Source organism: Podarcis muralis, chromosome 3, assembly GCF_964188315.1.
Source record: "Podarcis muralis chromosome 3, rPodMur119.hap1.1, whole genome shotgun sequence".
In the NCBI taxonomy this organism is placed as follows: Eukaryota; Metazoa; Chordata; class Lepidosauria; order Squamata; family Lacertidae; genus Podarcis; species Podarcis muralis.
In genome coordinates, this window is record NC_135657.1 from 116414060 (window position 1) to 116440006 (window position 25947).

General features: G+C 45.7%; 1 protein-coding gene across 1 annotated transcript; it reads left to right on the forward strand.

Annotated features, from left to right (window-relative positions):
* The first annotated feature begins 330 nt into the window (after positions 1–330).
* RAB1A (RAB1A, member RAS oncogene family) lies at positions 331–25333 on the forward strand. The gene is made up of 6 exons (XM_028722034.2): positions 331–708; positions 13876–13948; positions 16542–16637; positions 20943–21038; positions 21565–21696; positions 23809–25333. The coding sequence occupies exons 1-6, from the start codon at positions 686–688 to the stop codon at positions 24004–24006; spliced, it is 618 nt and encodes a 205-aa protein (XP_028577867.1). The 5' UTR covers positions 331–685; the 3' UTR covers positions 24007–25333.
* The last annotated feature ends 614 nt before the right edge of the window (positions 25334–25947 follow it).

Consider the following 25947-nt stretch of genomic DNA (forward strand, 5'->3'; position numbering starts at 1 on the left):
TCCGCCTGCCAGCGTGGCTCCGCCCACACAGGCTGCCAGGCCCCGCCCCCTCGCTCCCTCCCGTCCGGCGAGGTCAACGGCTCGCCCGAGCTGCCACGTTTCCTTGCTGACGTTAACCCGGCCGGCCTCGCCCGCCAGCCAATCCGCTACCAGAACATCGGAGCTGAGTCAACCGGGAAGCCGCGGGGGAGACAGGCGACCCGGACCGCGCACGCGCCAGCTGCGCCGAGGGCGCCGCCGGGAAATTGAGTTCTCTTCCCGCCGACGCCTCCGCGGCGGGCCGAGGGCCGCCTCCTCCCGCGGAGACTCCATTTCCCGGCGTGCCCCGAGAAGGCCTCCCCCGCTCGGCCGCCGCAATGTAAGCCCGGCCCCTCCTCTCGGATGCCTCTCTGTTTCCTGGTTCGCGGGGCCGGCAGCCATTTTGGGATCTGGGTGCCGGAGCGGACGCTGCCTGCCGCCGCCGCCGCCGCCTGTGAGGGGAGGAGTGGAGCCCGGCCAAGAAGGGAGACGCCGCGTCCGTTTGCCGGTGCTGCCCTCCGCTCGCCCCTCCGCTGCTCGGTCGGATAAAGGGAGCCTGACCGCCGGGAGGAGCCGCCGCCGCCGCCGCCGCCGCCACCGGTGGGTCTGACCGCCGCCTGCTCCGCGGAGCGAGCTCGTTCTTCACAGGCCGCGGGGCCCCGCTGACATGTCAAGCATGAATCCCGAATAGTGAGTAGCGCCGCGCCAGGGGAGGGTCGCTCTGCGCCTGCGCGTGGGCCGAAGGGGGGGCGGTTAGGTTGGAGGGGGGAGGGGAAACCCTAATTCGGGGTTGGGGGGCGACGCGGAAGTCGAAGAGCAGGAGTAGGTGCGGGGGGACAAGTATCTCTGAGGTGAAGGGGGCTGGACGCGGGGTGGGGGGCAGTGAGTTGCTCCCACCGGCCTCCCAGCCGCAGAAAGTAGGGGGCTGAAGGGCCTGCGAAAAAGTGGTATTAATGGAATATTGGGGCGGGGGGGGGGGTCCTGTGGAGACGAAGCGGTGGAATTGAATGTGCCTGAGGGTTCCCCCCCCAAGTCCTGTTGTGGGGCCGGGAGGGGGATGGTTTGGGCGCATTTGACCGGCGAGGATCTATAAAGGGTCCCCAGTATTAGGGGAATGGATGTCACAGGTTGCTTCCTGATGACATTCTCGGTAACAGTTCCTGCTGTGGAGAGAGATATAGCCTGATGCGAGTTGTGCACCTCTACTACTATAGTATGCAACTATGCATACTACTACTTAGCGTCTGGGCTCCGCTATTTAACGTTTGAGTTGCATTCAGCATAGGTGCGCAGAACACAAAGCCACAAGAACAGATTCGGGCAAAACAATCTTTTAAAAAGTGTTTGTGAGATATGGTTTTGCCCGGTTCCGTTCTTGTGCCTTTGTGTTCTGCGCACCTATGTTGTATGCAACTCAAACTTTAAATTGTGGAGCCCAGATGCTAAGTAGTAGTATGCATACTTGCTGGCAAACCTTATAGTAGAGGTGCACAACTCAAATCACACTGTGTAGAATGCTTTCAGTAACACACTAGAGCTGTGTTAGTATTTTAATCTCTGAAAGTCAGTGGGAGTTGTTTAAAAAATAATAATCCACTTTTTCTCCAGTGAGCACAGGGCAGTATATGTGGCTCGCCTCTTTTTAATCCTCACAACATTCCTTTGATATAGGATAGGTAAGTAGCCCAAAGTTACCCAGGATAGAATCATAGAATTGTAGATTTAGAAGGGACCATGAGGATCATTTAGTCCAGCCCTCTGCAATGCAGGAAAATTTTGCCCAGCATGGGACTCGAACCCACAACCCTGAGATTGAGAGTCTTATGCCGTACCAACTGATCTACATCTCTTGCATGAGTTATGACTCAATGGTCTCCCAGGTTTAAGTCCTGTGCTCTGACCCCTGCTTTGTGCCCTCAGCTGTAACTTTTAATTGTAATCTCTTCGCTGCCTCTTTTTCTCTGTGACCCGTAAGTGTATTGATTCCTCTCCCACCCCATGGCTACAGGCCTCCCTGAACTTCTCTCTCTCAACATTTCTTCTGTTCTCTTTATACCCCATGGGACTCTTTCCCTCTTTGCAGGTGCAGTCTCTATCTTCATTCAGGTATCTCAGCGACACCCTTCACTGTTTTCCTTACAAGTCTCTACAACTGCATCTTTGTTGCTATCTCTGTCAACTCTCCCATATTTGTCTTTTCCACCTACCAGTTTCTCTTCCCAGCCTCCCCGTCCCAATTTTCGTTGTTTGCTTCTCTCCCCCTGAAGGCCTGCTGTCTTGTCCAAACTCCTTTTTCTTAGTTTAGTTTAGTAGCATCAGTATCTTAGTGAAGGGATCTGAGATTCAGGTGAACATGCAGCTTAGTTGGCCAGCTGCAAAAGACTGGAAAAACTGGTATCAGTATCACTATGTGCTTCAGAATATAGGAGGGACAGTACAAAAGTAGTGGTGCAGACTATCTCCTGTCCTCGCTCTCAGTTATGATGGACTTGGATTGCTCTTACACAAATGTGAAGATAGACCACAAATTCTGAGCACCTCAGGTTCCCGTATTGATGTTTTTAGGGGGTTTACTGCCTTGCAATATTTTATTTGAAAGTGTGGTCAATATTTTTTAAAAAATAAATAAATTTTAGCAGGGATGGGGAATGCAAGGGCTGCATTCTTTTCTGAGCAACTGGAGGTTGCCAGTGGTGAGCAGGTCCAGAGGCAAAAGTGGGTGGAGCAATGAATGCAAGTTTTACCTTTGTACAGTGCTTTAGTACTCATACACGTCCTTCTGTCACCCATCCAGACAAGCAAGAGGCACTTCCATAGTTAAGAACACATTCCAGCAGAGCACAAATACTAGAGGGTGTGACTGGGGAGAATCTCAAGGGTCAGACAGAGGGGGGTTGGATCAGATTCTCTACTCCGGCCATATAGGAGCACAGTCAACCCAGAGGCCTTGTGGTTTCAGCCCTGCTTTAACAGGCAGCTACCCTAAAAGAGAAGTCAGTATTATTTCCATAGTGCAGGAAGTGGAATGAAGCTGGGAGTAGCCATCTAGTGGATTTAACAATTGAGGCAAGAAATTGTTGGCTGAAAATTGCACTCTTAGCAGTTCTCTGTTTACACTACTGAAACACTTTCGGGCTTCAGCTGTCTTCAAAATGTATTAGAAACTTAACAAACGTGAAGGCGAATGAAAGGGAAATGAAGGAAGCCTGTAATGTTGTCCCATGGGAGTTTGGGTTACAAGCAGCAGTGGTCACAGATGGGGAGTGAGAAGATTTTATGACACGTCATGAAAAGTTAATGATATTTTCTCCTCTACACTGAGAAGCAATTGCGCACATAGCAGGCCAACTTTACTTACTCCCTTAAGGCTGCCATACAAGCTTATTTTCAAATGAACCCTGCTGTTATGTGTTAAAATGTAGTAAAGCTTAGTTGAGTTCCCTAAATTTAAGCTGTAAGGAGTAAAGTGAAGTCTTGTCTCATTCTGGCAGTTCATCTAACACACTTTTCAACCAATTGCTATTGACTGCTTGACATAGATGTCTACCCTTCACTTAGCTGCTGGTCATGTGCTCACCACATGATGCTTACAAAATGCTTTGTGGGCTTAACGTTAATTTTGCAATGTTGCTGCATCACAGTGATAGCTTCTAAGAAAAGAAGTTATTTAGCTGTTTAAAATGGTTGTTTAACTGTTGAACTTCTTTGACCCTTGCACTTTTTTAAGTTCTTCCTCTCTTGAGAACTGTGTAGGCTGCTATCAGGAGATCATGTTCTGCTTCTGGCAACAGCAGTGACACTGTAGGGCACTAAATCTAAATTTATTATGACTCTCAAAACTTTGTATGGGGACACTAGGCAGGGGTGATGTTGGGGACTGACCCTGGGTCTTTTGTGCTAGACCATGGTTCTTCTCACCTCCCCCAGTCCCAAAAAATAAAAATAAACCTGCCTATAGGATGGCTGGGTGAACTGCAAAGCACAGTGCTTTGAGACCCCACCACCCTCTGTTTTCATTTTCTTCCCAATTCTAGTATAGATCGTGGTTGTTGAATATCGTGTGTTGATGGTGTTGACTGGTGATAGGGGACTTGTGAATATATGCAATAGCTGAATGGCATGTGGAAGGAGAAGTGTTTGTGAAAGAGAGCATGAGTGTTATGTTAGATATTGGACAAGATTTCTTCTAGTTTTTAATAGGTGCATATAGAATGTAGGTGGGGTGTAGGACTCAATCCATTTATTAAGTTCTTCTCAAAGTAGACCCACTGAAATTAATCAACCTAAGTTAGCCATGTTAATTAACTTCACTAGGTCTACTCTGAACAAGATTAGCAATGGCTATAACCCACGATACCAATGAAATTCAGCCCAAATTTTGCACCCATGCATGTAAATTAGCATATGCACATTTTCTGCAAATTTATTTCATGAGCCTGTTCTGTGAGTCATTTTAGTACCTAGCAGTGCCCCAGCTCTAGGAAGTTTGTATTTGTTTCTAATACGGTATTCTGCAACAGAAACATTAAAGAACTGGTCAGGTGTTGTATCAGGGTTTCATCCTAATACCCCCTTTTTAAAAAACAACAACAACACAGCTGTAACTTGTTCTGATAAGCAGTGGATATTTAAATTGCAGCAACAAGTTTCTTGATGTTTCAGATTGGAATACTGAGTGATATCTTATTGTGTCTTTGAAGTGAGCTCATAGGTAGCAGATAATTTGACATAAATCTGTCTTGTCTGATAAATAATTTCAGGAGGAGCATTTGTTGACTGTGGAGCAGTGATTATTTTAAAGAGTGTCAATGTGAAGTTTGCTAGGAGTCTGCTGAATTTTCGGGAGGGTGGATGGGATTAGGAAATATAGTCAGATCATTGTGGGGATGCGGAAACAGCTGATTATTAAAAAACAGCAAGTTACCAAAGACAAAATCCTCCCACAGCTGAGAGAAAGTTAAGTAGGTACTACTTAATTTTGGACAGCACTTAATTTTGGACAGATTGTGCCCATGCCATCAAGAGACTCAGGCTGTGTTTTCACATGTGGTGCTGTTACTTTGATTTGCAATAGGATGTTAGAGTGGTACTAGTACTACCAACTTTAGAATCCCATTTGATCTGCATGAATGGTGAAGAAAAAGCTAAGATACACATCTTTTTAGCATTATATGGCTAAAGTACTGCACAGAAATGCTGCCAGTCTAAACTTGGGTTCCTACAATCTAATTTGTTGTTGCATCCCGCACTTGATTATGGCTGGATTTAGTTTCTCTTCTTGTGTTCTGCTGAAATTAGTAAGAAAAGAGCATGTGGCTGGGAGATGGGGGACAGAGAGAGCTCAGAGCGTGGGTTGGCAGCGTTGAGGGAAGGTATGATGTGAGGGTTAGGCTGTGACATCTGAGGCAGTGTTCAAAGCTAAGTACCACATGGCGCCTGGAACCTGGGTTGTGGGGCTCCAAAACACATTGTCTAGTCCCATTTATGCCGCGGTGCCCCACAGATCTCCCGGCTTGCACAGCACCAAAAGAAGCACATCTTTTGGTGCTGCATGAGCCAGGTGATTCCCCACAGCCAGTCCAGCTCATCAGGCTTCAGCGGCTCCGCTAATAATAAGGCTGCCATTCTCTGCGGCTTTCCCTGCCGCCAAAACATCCACCGGTGCCAAGCCACTTCCTCTTCCTTTTTTACCCACTCAGCAGAGGCCACTTGGGCTCAGTTTTGTTGGAGCCGAGGCAGTGACTCTTGAGGCCAGGCAGCAAAAGGCTGCTCATGGCGGCAGGGAACAGTGGCGAAGGCAACAGCAGGGTGCCGACGGCCATGGCAAGTGGCACAATCAATGGCATACAGACTCCCACCCCCTGCTGCTGTGGATGCTGCTGAGAAGCTGTTTGCGGCGGCTGCCTGGAGCCCTACCGGCACTGCAGTTGTAGAGCTGCTTGTTCTGCTGCCGCAACTTCTTAAGCAGCTCCCACAGCTTCCGGACTTCGGCGTCAGGTGCGTTATGGCTCCAAACAACCCCATGACCCTCTTGCTCCACAAGGCGGCAGCAGCAGGAGCGCTCTTGCTGCTGCTGCCTCCTCCTCCTATTCTCCCACCAGCGTTTGAAATTAGCCGGGTGCCAGTCGCATTTTGTATCAGGTAGCCAGCCTTTTGCGACAGGATGGAAATGTTCAGGAGCCACCCTTGGCACCTAGCATCTCCACCTGCCTGTTTGCAGCCAGCTGGCCTGCCAGCCACAGTGGTAGCAAATGACACACGCCTTATTTGCCCAGTAGCACAGCAGCAAAAAAGCCACATCTTTTTTTTGTTCTGTGCTGACGGTGAAGCAGGTGTTTAACAGGGTAGAGTGGTAGCAAAATAGGTGTCTTTTGGTGCCATACTACCCTGCAGCTGCCCTGATTTGCCTAGCACCTTTTTTTTTTCCTGTGAGGCTGCCTCACTACCAGCAATTTATTTATTTTTAAAATGGTGCTTAGACATTTTGTTTTGGCACCCGCAACCTAGGTCCCAGAAGCCACATGACTCCTAGCATTCCTATCCCAGTTTCTATCACTGTCTCCCTCCCTCTGTCAGGTGGAGCTTTCCTAATTTCTTCCCCTTCCCCAACGCTGCAGAGGATGGCTTTCTCTCAGCCCCCCCGCATGGCCAGGCAGGGAAGCGAAGCCTCCCCTCTCTCAGCTACTCTTCCCTCCGCAAAGCTTCCCCCCCCCCCGCCCTCCCTTTTCTGTCAAAGGTGAGGCAGTCTATCTTCAGATCTGGATTTGACCCTGAAACAGTCTTGGCCATCTTGATTATTGATAACCTTTGGAGAGAGGGGCAGGGAGATGTTTGACTTGGATGGCTTTTGATCTCTTCGCAGTGTTTGACCATGTTAACAGCATTCCTGCTCCTACCTGCAGGATTGTCACCAGAGGGGTAGTGCTGGGGAACTGCTGCTTGACCTCGTGGCACTTGTGGTGTATTGCTCTGTGGGGGTATATTCTGTACACCTTGTTGTTTCATACTTCTATGAAGCTGCTGGGAAGTGTCATCCTAAAATTTGGAGTGATACTCTCTTCTCTCTCCATTCCACCTGCATCGGAGAGGCTGTGCTGGACCAGCGTGGGGATGAATGATGGGCTAGATGGGGGACAATAAACTGAGGCTGAATGCTAATGATCTGGAGGTGTTATAGATTGGTGATTCTCATCTCCAGAAATTGGGGAGACAACTTGTTCTGGTTAGGGTTGTGCTCCCTTTGAGGTATGTAGCTTGGGTTTCTTCCTTAATTCCAGACTTTCCCTGGAGGCCCAGGGCAGCAAGCTGAGACTGTGTGTGCTACCAGGACCAATTCAAGGTGCTGATACTGGTGTAAAACCCCAAATGGTGTGGGGCTCAAGAATGTAAAGGGCTGCCTCCCCCAATACCTACCAATGCTTTTTTTAATTTTTGAGGTGTGATTTTTAGGTGCTTTCAGTTATTTTTGGATTTTTTTAATCTTCATCTCCTTAAGCTCCCATGTGAGGAAGGGCAGTATGGAAATAAAATGGATGATTCTGATGACAAGAGTTCATTTCAGTTTCTGGTGTGTCTAAAATAGGAGATCAGCAGTGAATAATTATTTGCTGCAAATGTTTGTTTTAATCCAGTATTTCCAAAAAGGGCTGCATCTTGTGTATGGATTAATGAAGAATGTCATTACTATAGTCCGTATAGATTTAATGGCAGGGATTTAGTGAGCTACTTTAGGTCCATCCAAGGACTTGTGCGGGTCAGTGGCTCTTTTTGCCTTTGTGAAGAATGCAGTCTGGTGTGCCAGATCCTTATGGAAGTATCCTTGGTTTCAGAACTAGTTTGCACAATAGTAGGAGATGCTAATGTGCAAGTGAAGCAACCCTGTGTAATGCCATTGGACACGTAAAACTAGTTGCACAGTTCTTTTGCTCCCAGCCCTTGAAATCAGTAAGAAGTGAGTGCTTAATATGAATAAAATAATGGCTGTGAGCTAACAGTACAGTGGCACCTCAAAAGTCGAACGGAATCCGTTCCGGAATTCCGTTCAACTTCCAAAACGTTCGGAAACCAAGGCGCGACTTCCAATTGGCTGCAGGAAGCTCCTGCAACCAATCAGAAGCCGCGTCAGACATTTGGGTTCTAAAGAACATTCACAAACCGGAACACTCACTTCGACTTGCAAGGCGTTAGGGATCCAAGGTTTTAACAATAGCACGTTTTAGCACATTAAAATCAAATGTTCTCTGGTATTGCTGATTTCCCAGTTCAGATATTTTGAAGAATGGACTGTATTTTATGTATTTGTAGTGGCCCAGGGACCTTTCATTCTGAAAGTGGATGCAACAAACAATAGAGGAAGAGGAGAAACATGCAGATGAACATGGGAAGCCTAGGAAATAAATTGATCATACATTCCTGTTTTGGTTACATTCTAGGATGACCTCTGTCGGGAGAGAGACAGGGTAATGTGTCCTTGTTAATTCTCCTCAACCCCCTCAGCTGCTTTCCATACCATCGGCCATGGTATACTTCTGGAGCAGCTGTCTGAGTTAGGAGTGGGTGGTGTCGCTTTGCAATGATTCTGGTCCTACTTGGATGGCCATTTTCAGAGGATGATGCTTAGGGAGTGCTCTTCAGTCCTGTGAAGTCTTTAGTGTGGGGGAGGGTTGTCCAGAGTTTTGGAGTACATTGTCAGCAATATGCTGATGACACACAGCTCTGTTGCATCTGTAGGTGTGGCAGTGGATGTTCTGGACCCATGTCTCTCGTCCAGTAATGGACTGGATGAGAGCCAATAAACTGAAATTCAATCCATAAAAGACTGAAGCAGTGTTAGTGGGTGGTTCCCTAGACCAGATGGATGGGCGGTTGTCTGGTCTTGATGAGGTTAGACTTCCTCTGAAGGAGTGGGTACGCAAATTGGGGGTACAGTGGTACCTCGGGTTAAGAACTTAATTCGTTCTGGAGGTCCGTTCTTAACCTGAAACTGTTCTTAACCTGAAGTAGCACTTTAGCTAATGGGGCCGCCTGCTGCCACCACGCCGCCAGAGTACGATTTCTGTTCTCATCCTGAAACAAAGTTCTTAACTGAAGGTACTATTTCTGGGTTAGTGGAGTCTGTAACCTGAAGCATCTGTAACCCGAGGTATCACTGTACTTGGATCCATTGTTGTCGCTTGACGTTCAGGTGGCCTCAGTGAAGTGAAGTGACTTCCATCAACTTTGGCTGGTGTGCCCCTAGCTAGACAGGGATAGCTTAACTTCTTTTGTCTGTGCTCTGGTAACCTCTTGGTCAGATTACTGCAGTGTGTTAAACATGGGGCTGCGTCTGAAGACGGTTTCGAAACTTCAGCTGGTGTAGAATTCAGTGGCCAGGTTGCTCACTGGGGCAAAACAGTTTGGGCATATAATGCCAGTCCTGGCCTGACTGCACTGGCTGCCACTTAGTTTCCGGGCCCAATTCTCAAAGTTCTGGTTTTGACCCATAAAGCCTTAAGGGACTCAGAACTCCTGTACCTCAAGGACCGCCTCTTCCCATATGAACTGACCTGGACTCTGTGATCATTATCTGAGGCCCGTCATCTGAGAGGTGTGGAGGGTGGTAACATGAGAGCGGGCCTTTTCTGTGGTGGCTCTCCACTTAAGGAATGCTCTCCCCAGGCAGGCTCACCTGGCGCCTTTCTTACATATCTTAGGTGCCAGACAAAAACATTCCTCTTCTCACAAGCCTTTGGCTAATTAAACAATCTATGGCCCTTTAAACTGTTGGTGGGGCATTTTGTTTGTTATTATGTTTGTGTTTTTATATTGTAAACTGCCCTGTGATCCTTGAATGAAGGGCATGGTAGGTAGGTAGGTAGGTATTCTCAGAAATAAGAGTCACTGTTTCATTGGCACTTACACCCAGGAAAGTTTGCATAGGACTGCATCATTAAGCTTTGTTTCTAAATCTTGTTATTTAGATCTCTTCCAGCAGTTGCATACCGATATGTAGGCTGCTCATGTCTGAAAGTTCATCAGCCTACCTCTGGGTTTTTAATATCAAATACCATGTGGAATGGCACATGAGATAATCGGATCCTTCCCACTGCCGAAAACTTATCTGCAATGTCAAATCTGCTTTTAATATTCAGAAAACTATACCAGAAAACTGAAACCCTGCGTTCATTGGAGAAAAAGTGGGATATAAATGTAATAAGAAGATTGTTCTTTTTAAGATGAAAATGCTTTTGAATGAGTGGTTCAATATTACTGTCAGGACAGAGACTTCGTTGAAGAATAACAGTGCTTTTAATGTGATGGTTAATCAGTGTTAACTTGCTTGATACTCTTAAAGTGAGAGGTCCTCATTCCAATGTCAAATCTGCAAAATGCATTTGAATTTTTGCAACTACTCTGGGGCACTTAAAAATAGAATACCGTATTTTTCGCTCTATAGGACGCACTTTTTCCCCTTCAAAAATGAAGGGGAAATGTGTGTGCGTCCTATGGAGCGAAGACGCCATAGCCCCGCGACCCTCTCCCGGCTGGAGAGGTGACGCGCGGCTATGGCAGGAGCCTCTCCCCTGCGCCTTTCCACTGCTCCCTGACCTGCTCTTTGGGGCTGGTAGTGGGCTTCTCCCCGCCAGCCCCAAAGAGCAGGTCGAAAGGAACCTGAAGCCTGGAGAGCGAGAGGGGTCAGTGCACACCGACCCCTCTCGCTCTCCAGGCTTCCAAGGTAGCCGCCTGAACGCACCTTAAACGGCACCTTGTTTTAGAGCGGGAAAACAAGAGGGGGAAAGTTCTCCCCCTCTCTGCGCAGCGCCTCCTGCCGCTTCGCTGAAGGGGCGCTGGGCAGAGAGGGGGAGTTTTTTTTCTTCTTGTTCTCCCCCCTCTAAAACAAAGTGCGTCCTATTGTCCGGTGCGTCCTATGGTGCGAAAAATACGGTAGGTGCTTCTGATGAGCTTCCCTTATGTCTCCTATACTCTTAACTGGACCTAATTACAGCTGCCATAGTAGTTAATGCAGTACAGACAGTCACATTATTTTGGTTAGGTAAAGCTAACAACATGGAGTGCTAAACAACAAATCTGTTCTAAGGAAGTCTTGGCACTGTAGTGAGTGTTATTCTCTGAACAGTCTTAACAGGCTCAAGGTTTTAAGACAAACATTTCCTGAAAGTGTATCATGTTAGCAGCTGCTAATACTGAGATAGGTCAGTGGCAACTCAGTGTATTCATAATTGCTTGTAATCTATATATTTAAATAAGTATGACATACTGGACTTAAGTGGTTTGTGCATTATCTATTCCTTCTAAATGTGGCATGGAACAAACATTGGGCACACATACTAGTTGAACCCTTTAGCTTTCATTATTCTACCTCTTCTTACTCTTGAATTTTAATCCTAAACTAATTGAAAGTCAATCTTATTTGAGTTTTACTTTGTCCAAGTAATGAGTTTAGGATTGTGGTGTTGCATATACAAAGCCTTTCTATAATTGCTGTTCATTATTTACTTTCAGCTACTCTAGGGGATTTATGATCACCTGAAACTAGTATTGCTCTTGATGCATACTGGGTTCTTTGTAATGCAACCTATGGCAGGTAGTAAAGCCTAGGTGTTCAAAAGGCTTTTCACAGCAATCTTAATAAAAATGGGATTTCCAGTGTTTTAAAGAGGGTTATAAGTTATGTGGCATTGGGACTGTTCTTCAGGTTTGTGAGAGTTCTCTCCTATCTACACAAACTCCATGGTCTTCACATGATCCCTCTTCTATTGAAAACATATTCCATGTTGTGATTAGTTGTTAGCCTAGTGTTTTTTAAGTAACTATTGAGAAGTAGCAATGTTTTTTCTGGCTTCCACAAAACTCTGGAAAGGGCAAGATAGGAAAAGAATCAACCATGCTATCACAAATGTCTTGAGCATCCTGTTATTCATAGCTACTGAGCTTGAACCATCTCTACAATGGTGCATACCTCTTCTTAAGGACTAGAAAGTATCTCTGAAGCCTTTATGTATTTGTCACACTTGAATATTGTTCATCCTACATGGGAGTTTTGGCCTACAACTCCCATGATCCTTAGCTAGCAGGACCAGTGGTCAGGGATGATGGGAATTGTAGTCTCAAAACATCTGGAGGGCCGAGGTTGAGGAAACCTGCTCTAGACAGTTTACAACATGGTAAACCGTTTTTTAAGGTGAATGTTACCAAGAAGACAATTTAAAACCCCAAGAACAGCACTGCTTCACCTGGATTAGATGAAAAGATGTGAAGCTAGTTGTAATCTATATATTGCTGACACTTAGCCCAGGTGCCCTAACCCAGTGTTTCCCAACCTTTTTTGGGCAAAGGCACACTTGTTTCATGAAAAAAATCTCGAGGCACACCACCATGCCAGATGGGGAAAGGTCACTTTTTACTTATGTAAAAATAAAAATAAAAAAATAGTAACAGCATAGAAGGTAATGGTTAGGCTAGCATCCCTCTTCCAAATGTGCTAGGTTTTTATTTGCAGGGACTGTTCTACATGGGAAAGCATTCAGCACTGTCATTCTCCCATCTGCCATCTGAATTGGTACTATTCTGGGTCAACTTACTCTGCTGCGTGTGTAGATGAAAATGGCACCAAGTGTGGGGGAGGGGGCAGAACAGGTTTCAGATACAGGATATTAAGCATACACGTACTTCAGATTGAACTGGTTGCTTGCTTTGCAAGTTTTCATTTCCCAAATGACTGCCTTGGCAAGCGCAATACCTACCAGGCTCAACGGCGGTCTCGCGCTGCCGCTTCCCGCGCTCTCAAGGACCCGGGAGGAGGAAGGCGTGAAGGGAATCCCGAAGGCGCGAAAACCTCGCGCATGCGCAGGCCTTCCGCCTGCGACAGCCCAGTAGGCCGGCCGAAGCGAGCGGCGATGGGATGTGGGAGGGAGCTCACTCGCTGCCCCGCGTGTGCCTATGTGGGGCACGTTACAGCCCCGTGACGTCAGCGCCACGCAGGCAGCCAGGCAGGCAGACGGCGAGAGCCCCGCGCTGGGCGGCCTCTCCTTGCCGCCGCCGCCCCGCCTCTCGCCACCCGACTCGCCCGCCTCCCTCCAGGCAACATCTCGCGGCACACCAGGCAACGTCTCGCGGCACACTAGTGTGCCGCGGAACACCGGTTGGGAAACACTGCCCTAACCTGTAGTTTCATTTAGATGTTAAATAAGACTCCAATTCAGTGGATGATGTCCAAAGACAAGATAGAGCCCTATGGAACACAATGACACTGGTGCCAGTGTGTGGAACAATAGTCACCTAACATCACCTTGTGGAACCAGCTAACCAGGTAAAAATGGGACCACTGGAGTACAGTGCCAGCAGTTCCCATCTGGACAGCCTTGTAGTTTTTTTGAAGAAACTTAAGGATCTTTAACCTTTTTCAGTACCTTCACAAAAGTGTAGTTCCAGGTAACCATGGAATTTAGTTTTAAATTTGTACTTTAGGTACAAGCATTACTTATACAGTGGTACCTCGGGTTAAGTACTTAATTTGTTCTGGAGGTCCGTTCTTAACCTGAAACTGTTCTTAACCTGAAGCACCACTTTAGCTAGTGGGGCCTCCTGCTGCTGCCGCGCCGCCAGAGCCCGATTTCTGTTCTTATCCTGAAGCAAAGTTCTTAACCTGAAGCACTATTTCTGGGTTAGCGGAGTGTGTAACCTGAAGTGTATGTGACCCAAAGTACCACTGTATAGGTCTCTCATACACACACACACACACAGGTGTGAAATTTCCCTAGTTTGTGATAGAAATAGAACAAAGTGTATTATGAACCAACAGTTTCAATTGCTATGTGCCATACTATAGTAGATTTAATTATGGTTTTCTCTTTTCAGTGATTATTTATTCAAGCTGCTTCTGATTGGAGACTCTGGTGTTGGAAAATCTTGCCTTCTGCTTAGGTTTGCAGTAAGTTGTCATGCATCTTCAACTTTTTGTTAACGATTAACCTTAAAAACTGATTGCAATGCAAAAATGAATGTGTTCCAGGTTTCCTGGTTTTTCTTTCCTACTGGCTAGTCATAATCAAAAGAAAATACCAATTTACAGTCACATGAAAAGGAGTTCTCCTTTTATGGGTGCAGTTACCCTTCAAATTCAAATGGGTTCTTCTAGCAGGCAGAACTGAAGTTTAGTTTTTTAGTTGCATATTCACCTGAAAACTCGCATATTGTTGAATTCTCCTTGCTGTGCTGAGCTCATTTGCATGATTGGTTCAGATGCCAGCTGATGAGTGAAAAAAATTCCTGCTTGATAAGCTTCCTTCCTTTGGTAGCTTGAATGGAGAGCTATCAAAACATATGATCTTTGAACACACTGCTATATGATCTTTGCAGTTACCACATGATAACTGTAGGCCATATTGAGAACTAATTCTATGATTTGTAATATTTGTAGAATACAAAACACAAGCAGGTTGGACTCTTAGCTTAATCTTATGCACAATTAAATTGAAAGTAAATTGCGTGGAGTTCGATAGGACAGTTGCATGGAGTTCCAAGTATACTTGGAATAAGTATGCTAAGGTTTGCAGCTGTGAGTTGTGCCTAATTTTGCATAAGACAATGAAGTTCTACATTTAGTTTGTGGTGGTTGTCTTTCTTATTCTTTCCTTCACTAAATCTAATAATAATATAATAATTTATTATTTATACCCCGCCCATCTGGCTGGGTTTCCCCAGCCACTCTGGGCGGCTTCCAACAAAACACTAAAATACAATAACTTATCTAAGACTTGGCAGCAGGGGAGAATCGGTAGGCCAGAATCTTGAGCATGCCTGATGCTTTTCACTTTGAAAAGCAGGCCCCATGCCACATCACAAACTGCTTTGAAAGTCCCTTATTGCTTATCTTAAGAGTCAACAACTCTTAATTCACAAGTTAATGAAGATTTTATTGGTATCATCATGATCCAAAAACATTAAAGGTAAAGGGACCCCTGACCGTTAAGTCCAGTTGCAGATGACTCTGGGGTTGCGGTGCTCATCTTGTTTACTGGCCGAGTGAGCCGGCGTACATCTTCCAGGTCATGGGGCCAGCATGATTAAGCTGCTTCTGGTGAAACCAGAGCAGCACACGGAAACACTGTTTCCCTTCCTGCCGTAGCGGTACCTATTTATCTACTTGCACTTTGATGTGCTTTCAAACTGCTAGGTAGACAGGAGCTGGGACCAAGCAACGGGAGCTCACCCCGTCGCAGGGATTTGAACCACCGACCTTCTGATTGGCAAGTCCTAGGCTCTGTGGTTTAGACCACAGCGCTGCCTGCGTCCAAAAACATAGTCGAACACAAAAGCTGTTTGGGTACAATAGACTCCACAGTGTTAGCCCAGTGAGGAATTTACGTTATTGGGAAGCCCTAGAGGCAAAACCAGAAAATATGTGTGAGCAAAATACTGGACTTATAACCCAGAAGAAGAACAAAACAGAAACAAAGAATGTCTAGAGGATATATTTGCTTCATAGTAATATAATGAAAAGGGTGTCCAATGTATCTCAATAATCCCAACAGTTTAATAGTTTTTTTCTTAAAACAACAATATCAGAACAAGTAAATAAATAGTAAGTAAGTAAATATTTGCACAATAAGAGATAAGACCAACCTGGAGCAGAAAGAACCTCTTTGGGTAAAACCACTCCTAAGGCCCAGCGAACTCATGCAGTGCATTATAATGGTTTTTGGTGTAATTGGAAATTCCCAGGAAAAATAACATCTTACAAAGGCTGAGCCTGAACTTTTCATGTAGAGCAAATAGTTCTATATAGCATGTGAGTAAGGTATAATTGAACAATAAATATAAACTGCGGACAGTATTTAACTAAATAATTATGTGAGCAGAACAACCTCTGCTTGCACAACAGGACTTCTCCCTCTCTTCCCCCTGCATGTGCCCTATGCCATCCCTTAATTTGCAGAGGTATGACGAAAACCCCAGAACAGGTGGGAGGAAGGAGTTTCCTTATACAATTCCACTTCTGCAATAACTTAGTTGAACCCCACCCAATATTTTGGGGTTGGTAATGGGGAATGCATGGTCCAATGGAAAACCACACACCATATTGATAATTCATGCTTTTCTGTTTGAGCATCAAACATGATTAAGTGTTAAAAGTAAATAAACTTGCTCTTGGTACCTAAGATCTCGCTCCTTTTCTGTCCCTGACAGAATTATGTGAATCAGCCCTTACTGTGACACCAGGCAGATAGCGCTTTAAGGTTTCCTCACCCATTGCATTATTGAAATATATATTGCAAGAGTTGTGACTGTGGCCAAACTTTGACTGCAAGTCGTGTCTGCAGTGAGCCATGACACCTTACCTTTGCTGGTGCATATAGTTGCATCACTTTTTACGCAAGGTGAGAGTACAGGCTGGTATAATGGCTTCAGCTCCACCCTTTCCAGAACCTTGACTTGTCTTGATTCTGGTTTGGCCTTTGTAGGACACAGTGCTGCTGATTTGTAAATGGTGATATTCTTTTCTCTTCTCTTCTCCCATTTAGGATGATACGTACACAGAAAGCTACATCAGCACAATTGGCGTGGACTTTAAAATCAGAACTATAGAGTTAGATGGGAAAACAATCAAACTTCAGATAGTAAGTATCCCCTGTTCTGCTTGGTGAGTCTAATCTAGTTCATGGGAGGAATTCAACATTGTGCCAGTATGATTGTCCCTTTAGTGCAATCTCTCCTCTATGTGTTGTTCTTGGGGGGGGGGGGGGGACACACCCCTAGTGCTGATTTGAGACAGGGGGCAGGTGAAGAGAAGGGGTCAGCCCTGTACCACTATTAGGATTTATTGTGCAACTGCTTAGCTGAATCCAGCCCCATTTGTTAATTTCTGTAGTGCTATAAAATGGTTAAATATTAGAAGTAGGAGCTGAATGAATGGTCCAAGTGCTTTACTGCTGCTAATCAGATAGTTTGGGGAATTGTGATTTTTTTTACCCGTGTTTAATTAAAATGCAGTCTGGTGATTTCAAGTCAAGCGTTGTTGTTATTATTATTATTGCAACGCTTGGCCGAACAATTCGTTCCCGTTGATATGGTTCCTGCTCCAGTTTTAAAACTGGAAACTTGTTTGGTTTCTGACTTAAGTTCCTGCTGTTATGTTCTGACTCCCTGAAGCAAAATAACCTGCTTTTGTCTGTGCTGGGGAGGGGTAGGAAACCTTGTGCAGAAGCCAACAATGAACTCTTATAGGCTCTTTTCCAGGGAAGACTTTTCATTTCAATCAACTTGACTGCTGTTTGTATTCTCTGCTAAGCAAGGCAATATTTCTAAATTAAACAATTGGCAAACTACAAGTCTGGGAAATCTGGTGTATCTTAATGTGCTAAATGCAGAGACTTCTGCAATGATACAATTAACAAGCTCCATTAACCCTGAACACAGTGAAAACCAAGTGCACTCGTGACACTTTGGGAGCAGCAAACTAAGGAAAACACAGTAAGATTCAGAGCAGGGGGGGGGGACCTGGACCCTCCAAATATTGCCGCACCCCTGGACCTGCGGCCATGCTGGCTAAGGCTGATGGCAGTTGGAGTAAATTTGGAAGGACACGGGTTCCTTACTCTTCTTGGAGAGCTTACCGTATTTTTCGCCCTATAGGACGCACTTTTCCCCCTCCAAAAATGGAGGGGAAATGTGTGTGCGTCCTATGGAGCGAATGCAGGCTTTCGCTGAAGCCTGGAGAGCGAGAGGGGTCGGTGTGCACCGACGCCTCTCACTATCCAGGCTTCAGGAAGCTCTGCGCAACCCTCGGGAGACCGGTGCCACTTCACACCGGTCTCCCGAGGGCTGCGCAGAGCTGCCTGCAGCCCCGGGCTTCGCACAGCTCTGCGCAGCCCTAGGGAGCCCGGCGCGAAGTCGCGACAGTCTCCCGAGGGCTGCGCAGAGCTGCCTGCATTCCGAAGCCTGGGGCGCACTGAAGAGCGCGCCCGGGCTTCACCCAGCTCTCCGCAAGCCTGGGGAGATGGCGCGACTTCCCACCGGGCTCCCTAGGCTTGCAGATAGCAGGCTGTTCTCGGGGCTGGGGTTGGGGGAAGCTCGGGCTTCCCCTGCGCCAGCCCCGCGCCTGGGGGGGAAATAATTTTTTTTCTTTATTCCCCCCCCCCAAAAAAAAAACTAGGTGCGTCCTATGGGGCGGTGCGCCCTATGGGGCGAAAAATACGGTATATCCTTGGGCAACATCAGAGATGACTTAATAGGGCAGAATAATTTGGTTGTGAGATTGCACGTGGTTATGGCTGTGTTATTTGCATAAGGTTCTACTTTCTTTCTTTACTGAAGCTAATTTTCATATGTTATCTAATGCATTTCCCTGCTATAGCCCATTAAGAGCCTGTTCATGTTAAGCCAACTATCTATCAGTGGTTTGTATTGCTTGCAAATTTGTATTTCTTGTGGTATGCCACCCCATTTTCCAGCTACGCTTTTTAATTGGGGTAGGGAAAATGCTTGTGTTGGACACCTCAGGTGCACAGTGGACTAAACTCAAGGTTCTGCAATCCTCTTACGTAGAATCAAAGTCTGTCAAAATATTTGATACAGTGAGATGACATTCTGTATCTGAAATGGTTAAGGGTTAAGGCTGGGGTTAGCTGTGAAAGGCTATGCAGAAACAGTAATAGGGGTGTAGTGTCCCCAGGGTAGATTTGGTTTAAATCAAATTGATTTAAATCACTAGTCAGTAAGAATCGATTTGAATCACTTTTTTTACAGAAAGACTCATTCTTGCTGGTATAATCTTAATAATTACAACCAGATGAAGATTTTATTTTTGGAATAATCAATTTTCAGAGTAGTTTTTATAGTTATATAAAAAATTACTGATTTGGTTATACTATTAGAAATGCATAGACAAATAATTACGAAGTTATTGTGAGGTTTAATAAGTTAACTCTTTATATTTGGACAACTTTTCTGCTGTATTTTATTGGGAGGAGAAAAATAATCATTTCCTTAATAACAACTTAAATAATTTCTTTCACTAAAACAATAACATTATAGCATATGTTTCCATGTTTGTTAACTGATGTGGTTAAACATTTAAAAAAACTAAAAAAAACTTAGACTGAGTTTTAGCACACATGAAAAACTTAAAACCTCTGTATTTCCACCACCAACCATCCCTTTAGATTTGCTTCTACATTCAGGTGCCTATTCTGTACAGTTACCGTATTTTTCGCCCTATAGGACACACTTTTCCCCCTCCAAAAATGAAGGGGAAATCTGGGTGCGTCCTATGGGGCGAATGGAGGCTTTCGCTGAAGCTTGGAGAGCGAGAGGGGTCAGTGCACACCGATCCCTCTCGCTCTCCAGGCTTCAGGAAGACATCCGCAGCCCAGGCAGCCCTGCGGGAGTTCCCGCAGGGCTGTCTAGGCTGCGGATAGTAGCCTGCTTCCCGGAGCGTCAGGCGCCCTGAAAGCAGAGCGCCCCGCACGCCGGACAGACATCCGCAGCGTGTGGAGCCCTGCAGGAATTCCCCTGGGCTGTCGCAGGCGGAAGGCCTGTGCATGCGCGAGGTTTTCGCGCCTTCCTCCAGTAGGCCGGCCGAAGCGAGCGGCGATGGGATGTGGGAGGGAGCTCGCTCGCCGCCCCGCGCGTGCTCGCCGCCGCCGCCCCCGCCTCTCGCTGTCCGGGGCGATCTTAAAATGCTGGCGGGCGGGAGCGAAGCCTCCGCTGCCGCCCGCCAGCATTTTAAAAAACCCCGGGACAGCGGAGGACTTCTCCGCTGTCGGGGCGATCTTAAAATGCTGGCGGGCGGGAGTGAAGCCTCCGCTGCCGCCCGCCAGCATTTTAAAAAACCCCGGGACAGCGGAGGACTTCTCCGCTGTCGGGGCGATCTTAAAATGCTGGCGGGCGGGAGCGAAGCTCCGCTGCCGCCCGCCAGCATTTTAAAAAACCCCGGGACAGCGGAGGGCTTCTCCGCTGTCCCGGGGCGATCTTAAAATGCTGGCGGGCGGGAGCGAAGCCCCCGGGAAGGCAGGGATTTAAAAGCCCCCGGGAAGGCAGGCAGGGGGGAGCAAAGACTTTTGCCCCCCGCCGGCCTTCAGAAGAGGTCCTGGACCTCTTCTGAAGGCCGGCGGGGGGCAAAAGTCTTTGCTCTCCCCCCCCCCCCCGCCTGCCTTCAAAAGCCGTCCGGGATAGCGGAGAAACGAAGGCTGGCGGCGGGAGGAGGTCTCTCCGCCCCGCCGCCAGCCTTCGGAGGAGGTCTGAGGACAGTGGGGAAGATGCACTGCGCTTCCCCGCTGTCCCGGAGATTTCCCTATGGGCTTTCGTCTTGTGAAGGAAGCCCATAGGGAAATTCGTTTTGCGAAGCGCCTCCAAAACGGAAAACCCTTTCGTCTAGCGGGTTTTCCGTCTTGCGAGGCGTTCGTCTTGCGGGGCACCACTGTATGTAAAAAGCTTCTGAATTGTAATTCACTGAAGTTAGTAGTACAACGGCTGCCAGACCAGGGAAATTACCATGTTGCTGCTCCACATCACTGTGCTGTTTATTTCTGAGCTTCTTGGCTGCTAATTGAAGGCGCATGATGGCAGGGCTGCTGCTAAGCCTCACTGTTGAGGGTTTGATCCTTCACTCTTTAAAGCCAGGTGCTATTTAGAGAGGGGGTTGCTGGGGTGGGGAAATGTACTGAGGGTCCTTGAATAGTCACATGTTTTACAGTTGACACCCCTTGCTTTAACGCATGGCAGTATCTTTCAATTTCACTTCCGTAGTGTAAAGGTGTCGTCTTTTTTGTGGCAGGTACTTCAGAGCAGTCCATAATGGATCGCTGAAAGAATTGACAGAACTCCTTTTAACTTTCCCTGTTTCCCCTTTTCTCTATTGGAATAGAGTGAGCTGCGTCTCTGAACAGATGCCATCTTCTAAGTTCTCTCTTGCTTTTTTGTAGTGGGATACGGCAGGCCAAGAGAGATTTCGAACCATCACTTCTAGCTACTACAGAGGAGCTCATGGCATCATAGTTGTGTATGATGTTACAGATCAGGTAAGCACTTGGCCTTTTTTTTTGCCTTTGAGGAAATAGTGTCTAAAAGCTTGTTTATTGGTTTCTGAGCAAACCATGGGGAAATGTAAACTTTGTACATAGGTGTCAAAAGCTTGTGTGCAGAGAGGAGGCTCATGTAAAGTGGTAGTTCTACCCTCTGAGCCTCCTACTCCACTTTTCCTGGCAGTCTTTCAATTATTCCTTCCTAGGTGACCGGAAAAGTGTCTGTTTTAGAGTTTACACACACACCAAATCGCTCTAAATGCAGCTTATTTTCATTGCTATCGTGGCTCTCTGAAGGAAAGATCTCGCGCTTGATAAGGTCCTTTTCTTTGGCTGCAGCCACAGGCAGAAGTGATGGAGCTAAGAAGAGTGTGTTTTAAGTACCTTAGTCCAAAAATCTGTCCAGTTTAAAAAAAAAATTGCTGGGGTGAGCTTTAAGCTAGCTTATAGCAACACTTCAAGTTCTCTCGTACACTTGTACAAGATAAAGGCAATATTTAACACATACCTCCTTATGTTCCAGGAGTCTTTCAATAATGTAAAACAGTGGCTTCAAGAAATAGATCGTTATGCCAGTGAAAATGTTAACAAGTTGTTGGTAGGGAACAAGTGTGATCTGACCACAAAGAAAGTAGTAGACTATACAACAGCAAAGGTACGTCAACTGATTTTACAAGTTTTTTTAAATAATTGCAGCAGTTCTGACTTTGGATATGGGCTCAGGTGGTGTAGGGCAGGGCAATATCTGGTTTTCAACATTGTGCTATATCACCAGCTAAATGTCGTGATATAAGAATATATATGACAATGTCTGAAATAAGAATGGAGGGGAAGGTGGGGAGGGGAAAGCCATTGATTCCTAGATGTGAACTTCACACCCGTTTTGGACAATGCATTGCCCAGCCCTAGCCAAGAACATTGTTCTCCTGCAGCACTACCTTGCATTTTCTTTGTGGGGAGGAATTTTTTTTTTTGCACTTTTTAAAACTCCCCAGGAATGTACCAAAAACATAACCATGAACAAGTGAAAGGAGAACTTCACACCCCAGGGATACCCTTGTTTTTAAAGTGTTCAGTGTCTACTTTAAATTTTTTAGAAGTGCTGTTCACTAAATTAAAACTGTTGCCCTTTAGTTATAGCAACAGTTGTGAAATGATTGGCAGCTGCTATGTGTGTGTGCGTGTGTGTGTGTGTAAAAAATGCCCAGTTGTCCAGTCACTCATTGAACGGGGGGAAAATCAATCATTGCCCGCCCACCTGAAAACTCAACCATTTCTTGGCGGGGGGTGGTGGGGGTGAAATTTAAGGCATTTAAGGGCCTGGAGTCAAGCTATTTCCAAGTTGGCCAGTTTCAACCAGAAATAGTGGGAAACATTTTAAAGAAGTCCACTGGGGCTACTAGGATATAAGTTATAAGCTAGGAAATTGGGACGGGGGGAGAGAATCTTTTCCAAGCCTGACTCCTCCTAAACCTAAGTTTGCCTAGAAGCAGGTTTGCAATTGCAACTAAAGAATACATCAACAAGTGGTGGGGAGAAGGGGAGGGAATTATCTTTTTTAAAAAACAGAGGGAGGACAAAGTTTCTTGCAGAAGAATCACAACATAGAGGCTTTGGCAAGCACAGTCCCACCTCCCTCTGCAAGGTCTCATGAACCAGATCCACGGTCATGATTTCCTCCACTGTCCCTATGAGGACAGTTTTGGTTTCTGCATCCCTCCTCTCCAGTTCCCTCTAGGAACATTTTCCATTGCAAGAGATCCATTGCCTGACAGAGCAATGATAAGGACAGCCTCCAAAGAGAGCAGATTACAATTGGCTGTGCTTAATTCCACTCCATTTTCCTTCTTCCCTGGACAACAGGGTGCAGAGCTGCTTTAGAGCTTTAAAGCAGCCCTTTACATGGCAGTAAAATGCTTTACTCTGCAGTAAAGGACTGCATAGCCAGCTGATAGCACACTCCTTGCAAGCACGGAGGCATTTAGCAGCAAGGAGTTCAGCAACTGCTTCCACCCTTCGTGAGCAGAGTGGGGATGTATTGCGTGGTCAAAAAATTGTCAAACCTTTATCACGATCTGGACTTTAAGCTGGTTTTCAGCAATGTATCAATAAATCACACAGTCCTAGTACCAATGATTCAAGATATGTAAAATGTACTTAATTGTAATGGTTCCTAAGGGGGTTGCTTGTGCGTAAGCAGGTGCCTTATCTTGCTGGCTGGGTGGAAACACCTGGCTGGGCTGCCAAAGTGAACCTCCTCTGTCCGGACAGCCACTCGCCCGTGGCTGACTCAATTGCTGGCAGAATCCGTGAGTGGGCGTTTCTTAAACTTCTTCCAGCAAAGAAGTTCTTTGACGCCTAGTCTCCGCCTACCCTCTCTGCGCGGAAGCCTTCTGCGCAGGGAGGGCGTGGGCAACGGAGAACCCCTACTCTCCCCACTGGTCCCAGGCAAGGAGTCATGGGACCGCCTCGCCACTTCCCCCACCTGCCCCCCTTCTCCACTGGTGCTACGCTGATTCTCTTCCCCAGAAGATGGGCTGTTTCTCCCAATCCCTGGACGCCCTCTGGAATCCCTCTGGCTTTCGCACTCTCCCTCCAGTACTGATGGCAGTTCCCTGATAGTAATATAAAAGGATGGTGTTGACTTTGGTAGTAAGGCGTTAATATACACCTGACTCGCTCGTGTACAGTGGCAAAATGCAGAGCTACTTTGTTTTTCTCCCAAGTTTTGGACAGCATAAATAACACTGATATGCTTTACCTACAGGAATTTGCAGATTCCCTTGGGATTCCTTTTTTGGAAACCAGTGCAAAGAATGCAACAAATGTAGAACAGTCTTTCATGACCATGGCTGCTGAGATCAAAAAACGGATGGGTCCTGGAGCTACAGCAGGTGGTGCAGAGAAGTCCAATGTTAAAATTCAGAGCACTCCCGTCAAGCAGTCTAGTGGAGGTTGCTGCTAAAACTCTCCTCCCCATTTGCATTGAATCTGAAACCTGAACCCAACTGAAAAAAAATGCCTGAATTGTACTGTATGTAGCTGCACTACAACAGATTCTTATCGTCTCCACAAAGGTCAGAGATTGTAAATGGTCAATACTGACTTTTTTATTCCCCCGATTCAATAAAGCTAACTTCATTTTCAGAAATATGTTAAACCTTTTGTGTGCTGGTTTATAAAATGCGTGTAATCCTTGTTGCTTTTTCTTATACCAGATCGTTTCCTGTGGTTGGCTAAACTTGGAATATATTATTTTGTTCTGATCATATTGGCATGTTTAGATGTCAGGTTTAGTCTTCTGAAGATGAAGTGTAGCCCTTTTTGTATCCAACAGCACAAGTGTGTCTTGTCACTTTTCCATGCATAATAAAGTTCAGTAAGACACATGTCCTATGTAAGATCTGATTTGCTAGTTCCTTGTAGAGTTGTAAATGGAGAGATTACAATCTGTCTTTGATCCAAAGAACTGCACTAATTGGTTCTGTGCGCCCAAGGCAGGTTTGGACTCTACTTGTACCTCTCCCAGGCAAACCCTTTTTCTTTCTTTTTTTAAACTGAGGCATGTTTCATTGGGGGTGGGGGGTGGCTGCCCCTGAAAGGAAAGTTGCAGATTTCCATTGGCAATGCCTTAGACCTTGGGCAATCCTAAAGTAGCTCTTTGGATCCTAGATGCTGATTTTTTCTTAACACTCTGCATATAATTTGTGGCTGCAGAACATTGTAATTTGTTGCACAATATGTAACAAACTGAAGAAATGTTTAATAAATATTGTACTTATTGGAAGTAATATCAAACTGTATGGTGATTAAGTATTGTCTTAATTCTTATGGCAAAGCGGAAAGGCTTGCATTGTGCCCCAAATGTACCTTTTTATGTGCAGTAATGGCACTTTAGAACCTTTTCCTGGACCATACCTTCCCAGCCGAACAAATAACTAGCAAGTATGGCTTAAATGACTAAAAGTTGCCATGGTGTTTCTGGCGTGTATGCTATACTTGGAACACAAAATCTTATAACATTGTTTATAGAATCATAATCACTCTAAATGTACCATATTCTCCCCCTCCCTGCTCCTAAGTGTCTGGATCTTTCTAAATGATTTCATTTAGAAATACCTTGTGTCTCTTGCTCTGTCATAGAAGAGGAAAGCAGTATTTTCCTAATATATGAATGACTTCAAACTAACAAGGTGATGTTAAAATCTGATGTTATGTCTTTTCTAAATAATGTTACTTCCATTCTCTCACAATCAAATACTGTTGACTTTAATAAAACTTAGTGCAATTTATTGGTTGGCTTGGTTATGCACAAGGAAGGTGGAGTGGTGGGAACTGGTTACCAAGGAAATAACCAGATGACTAATGTAACTTTGTGCAGCAAGAAGACTCTAAAATGTAAGTTTGAGCCAAAACTCAAAACTTGATTTATTGCTACAGCGACCACGTCTTGTACAGAGAAACTAATCCATTAGTGCCTGTTATCTGGGTTTTAAAGTTACCAACTTGATTAAATAATCTCTCTTTTAAAAGAGATTAAAACTGCCATTAAGGCTTTTTTGCAAGAAAACAACCAGATGTGACTGCAAAATATGCCAGTTAGATATGTTGAGAGGCAAGTGTATTAGCAAATCACTAAAATGATTACTCATCCCAATACTGGGATAAACGTGATTTGCATCCACAACTGGAATACATAGTACCTTAAGTCTTCATACTGTTGTCAGAAGATTGAAATTACTGAAACTTTGAATATGCTCTTGAACTTCACAATAAAGTGTACTTCATAAAGAAGATGTGCTTAGTGGATCAATTCCTAACATGCTTTGAGGGTAATTGTTTTGATCAAAATGGTTCTTACGTAGAAGATATCTAGCTAGAATACTTTGTGTTCAAGGAATTTTGG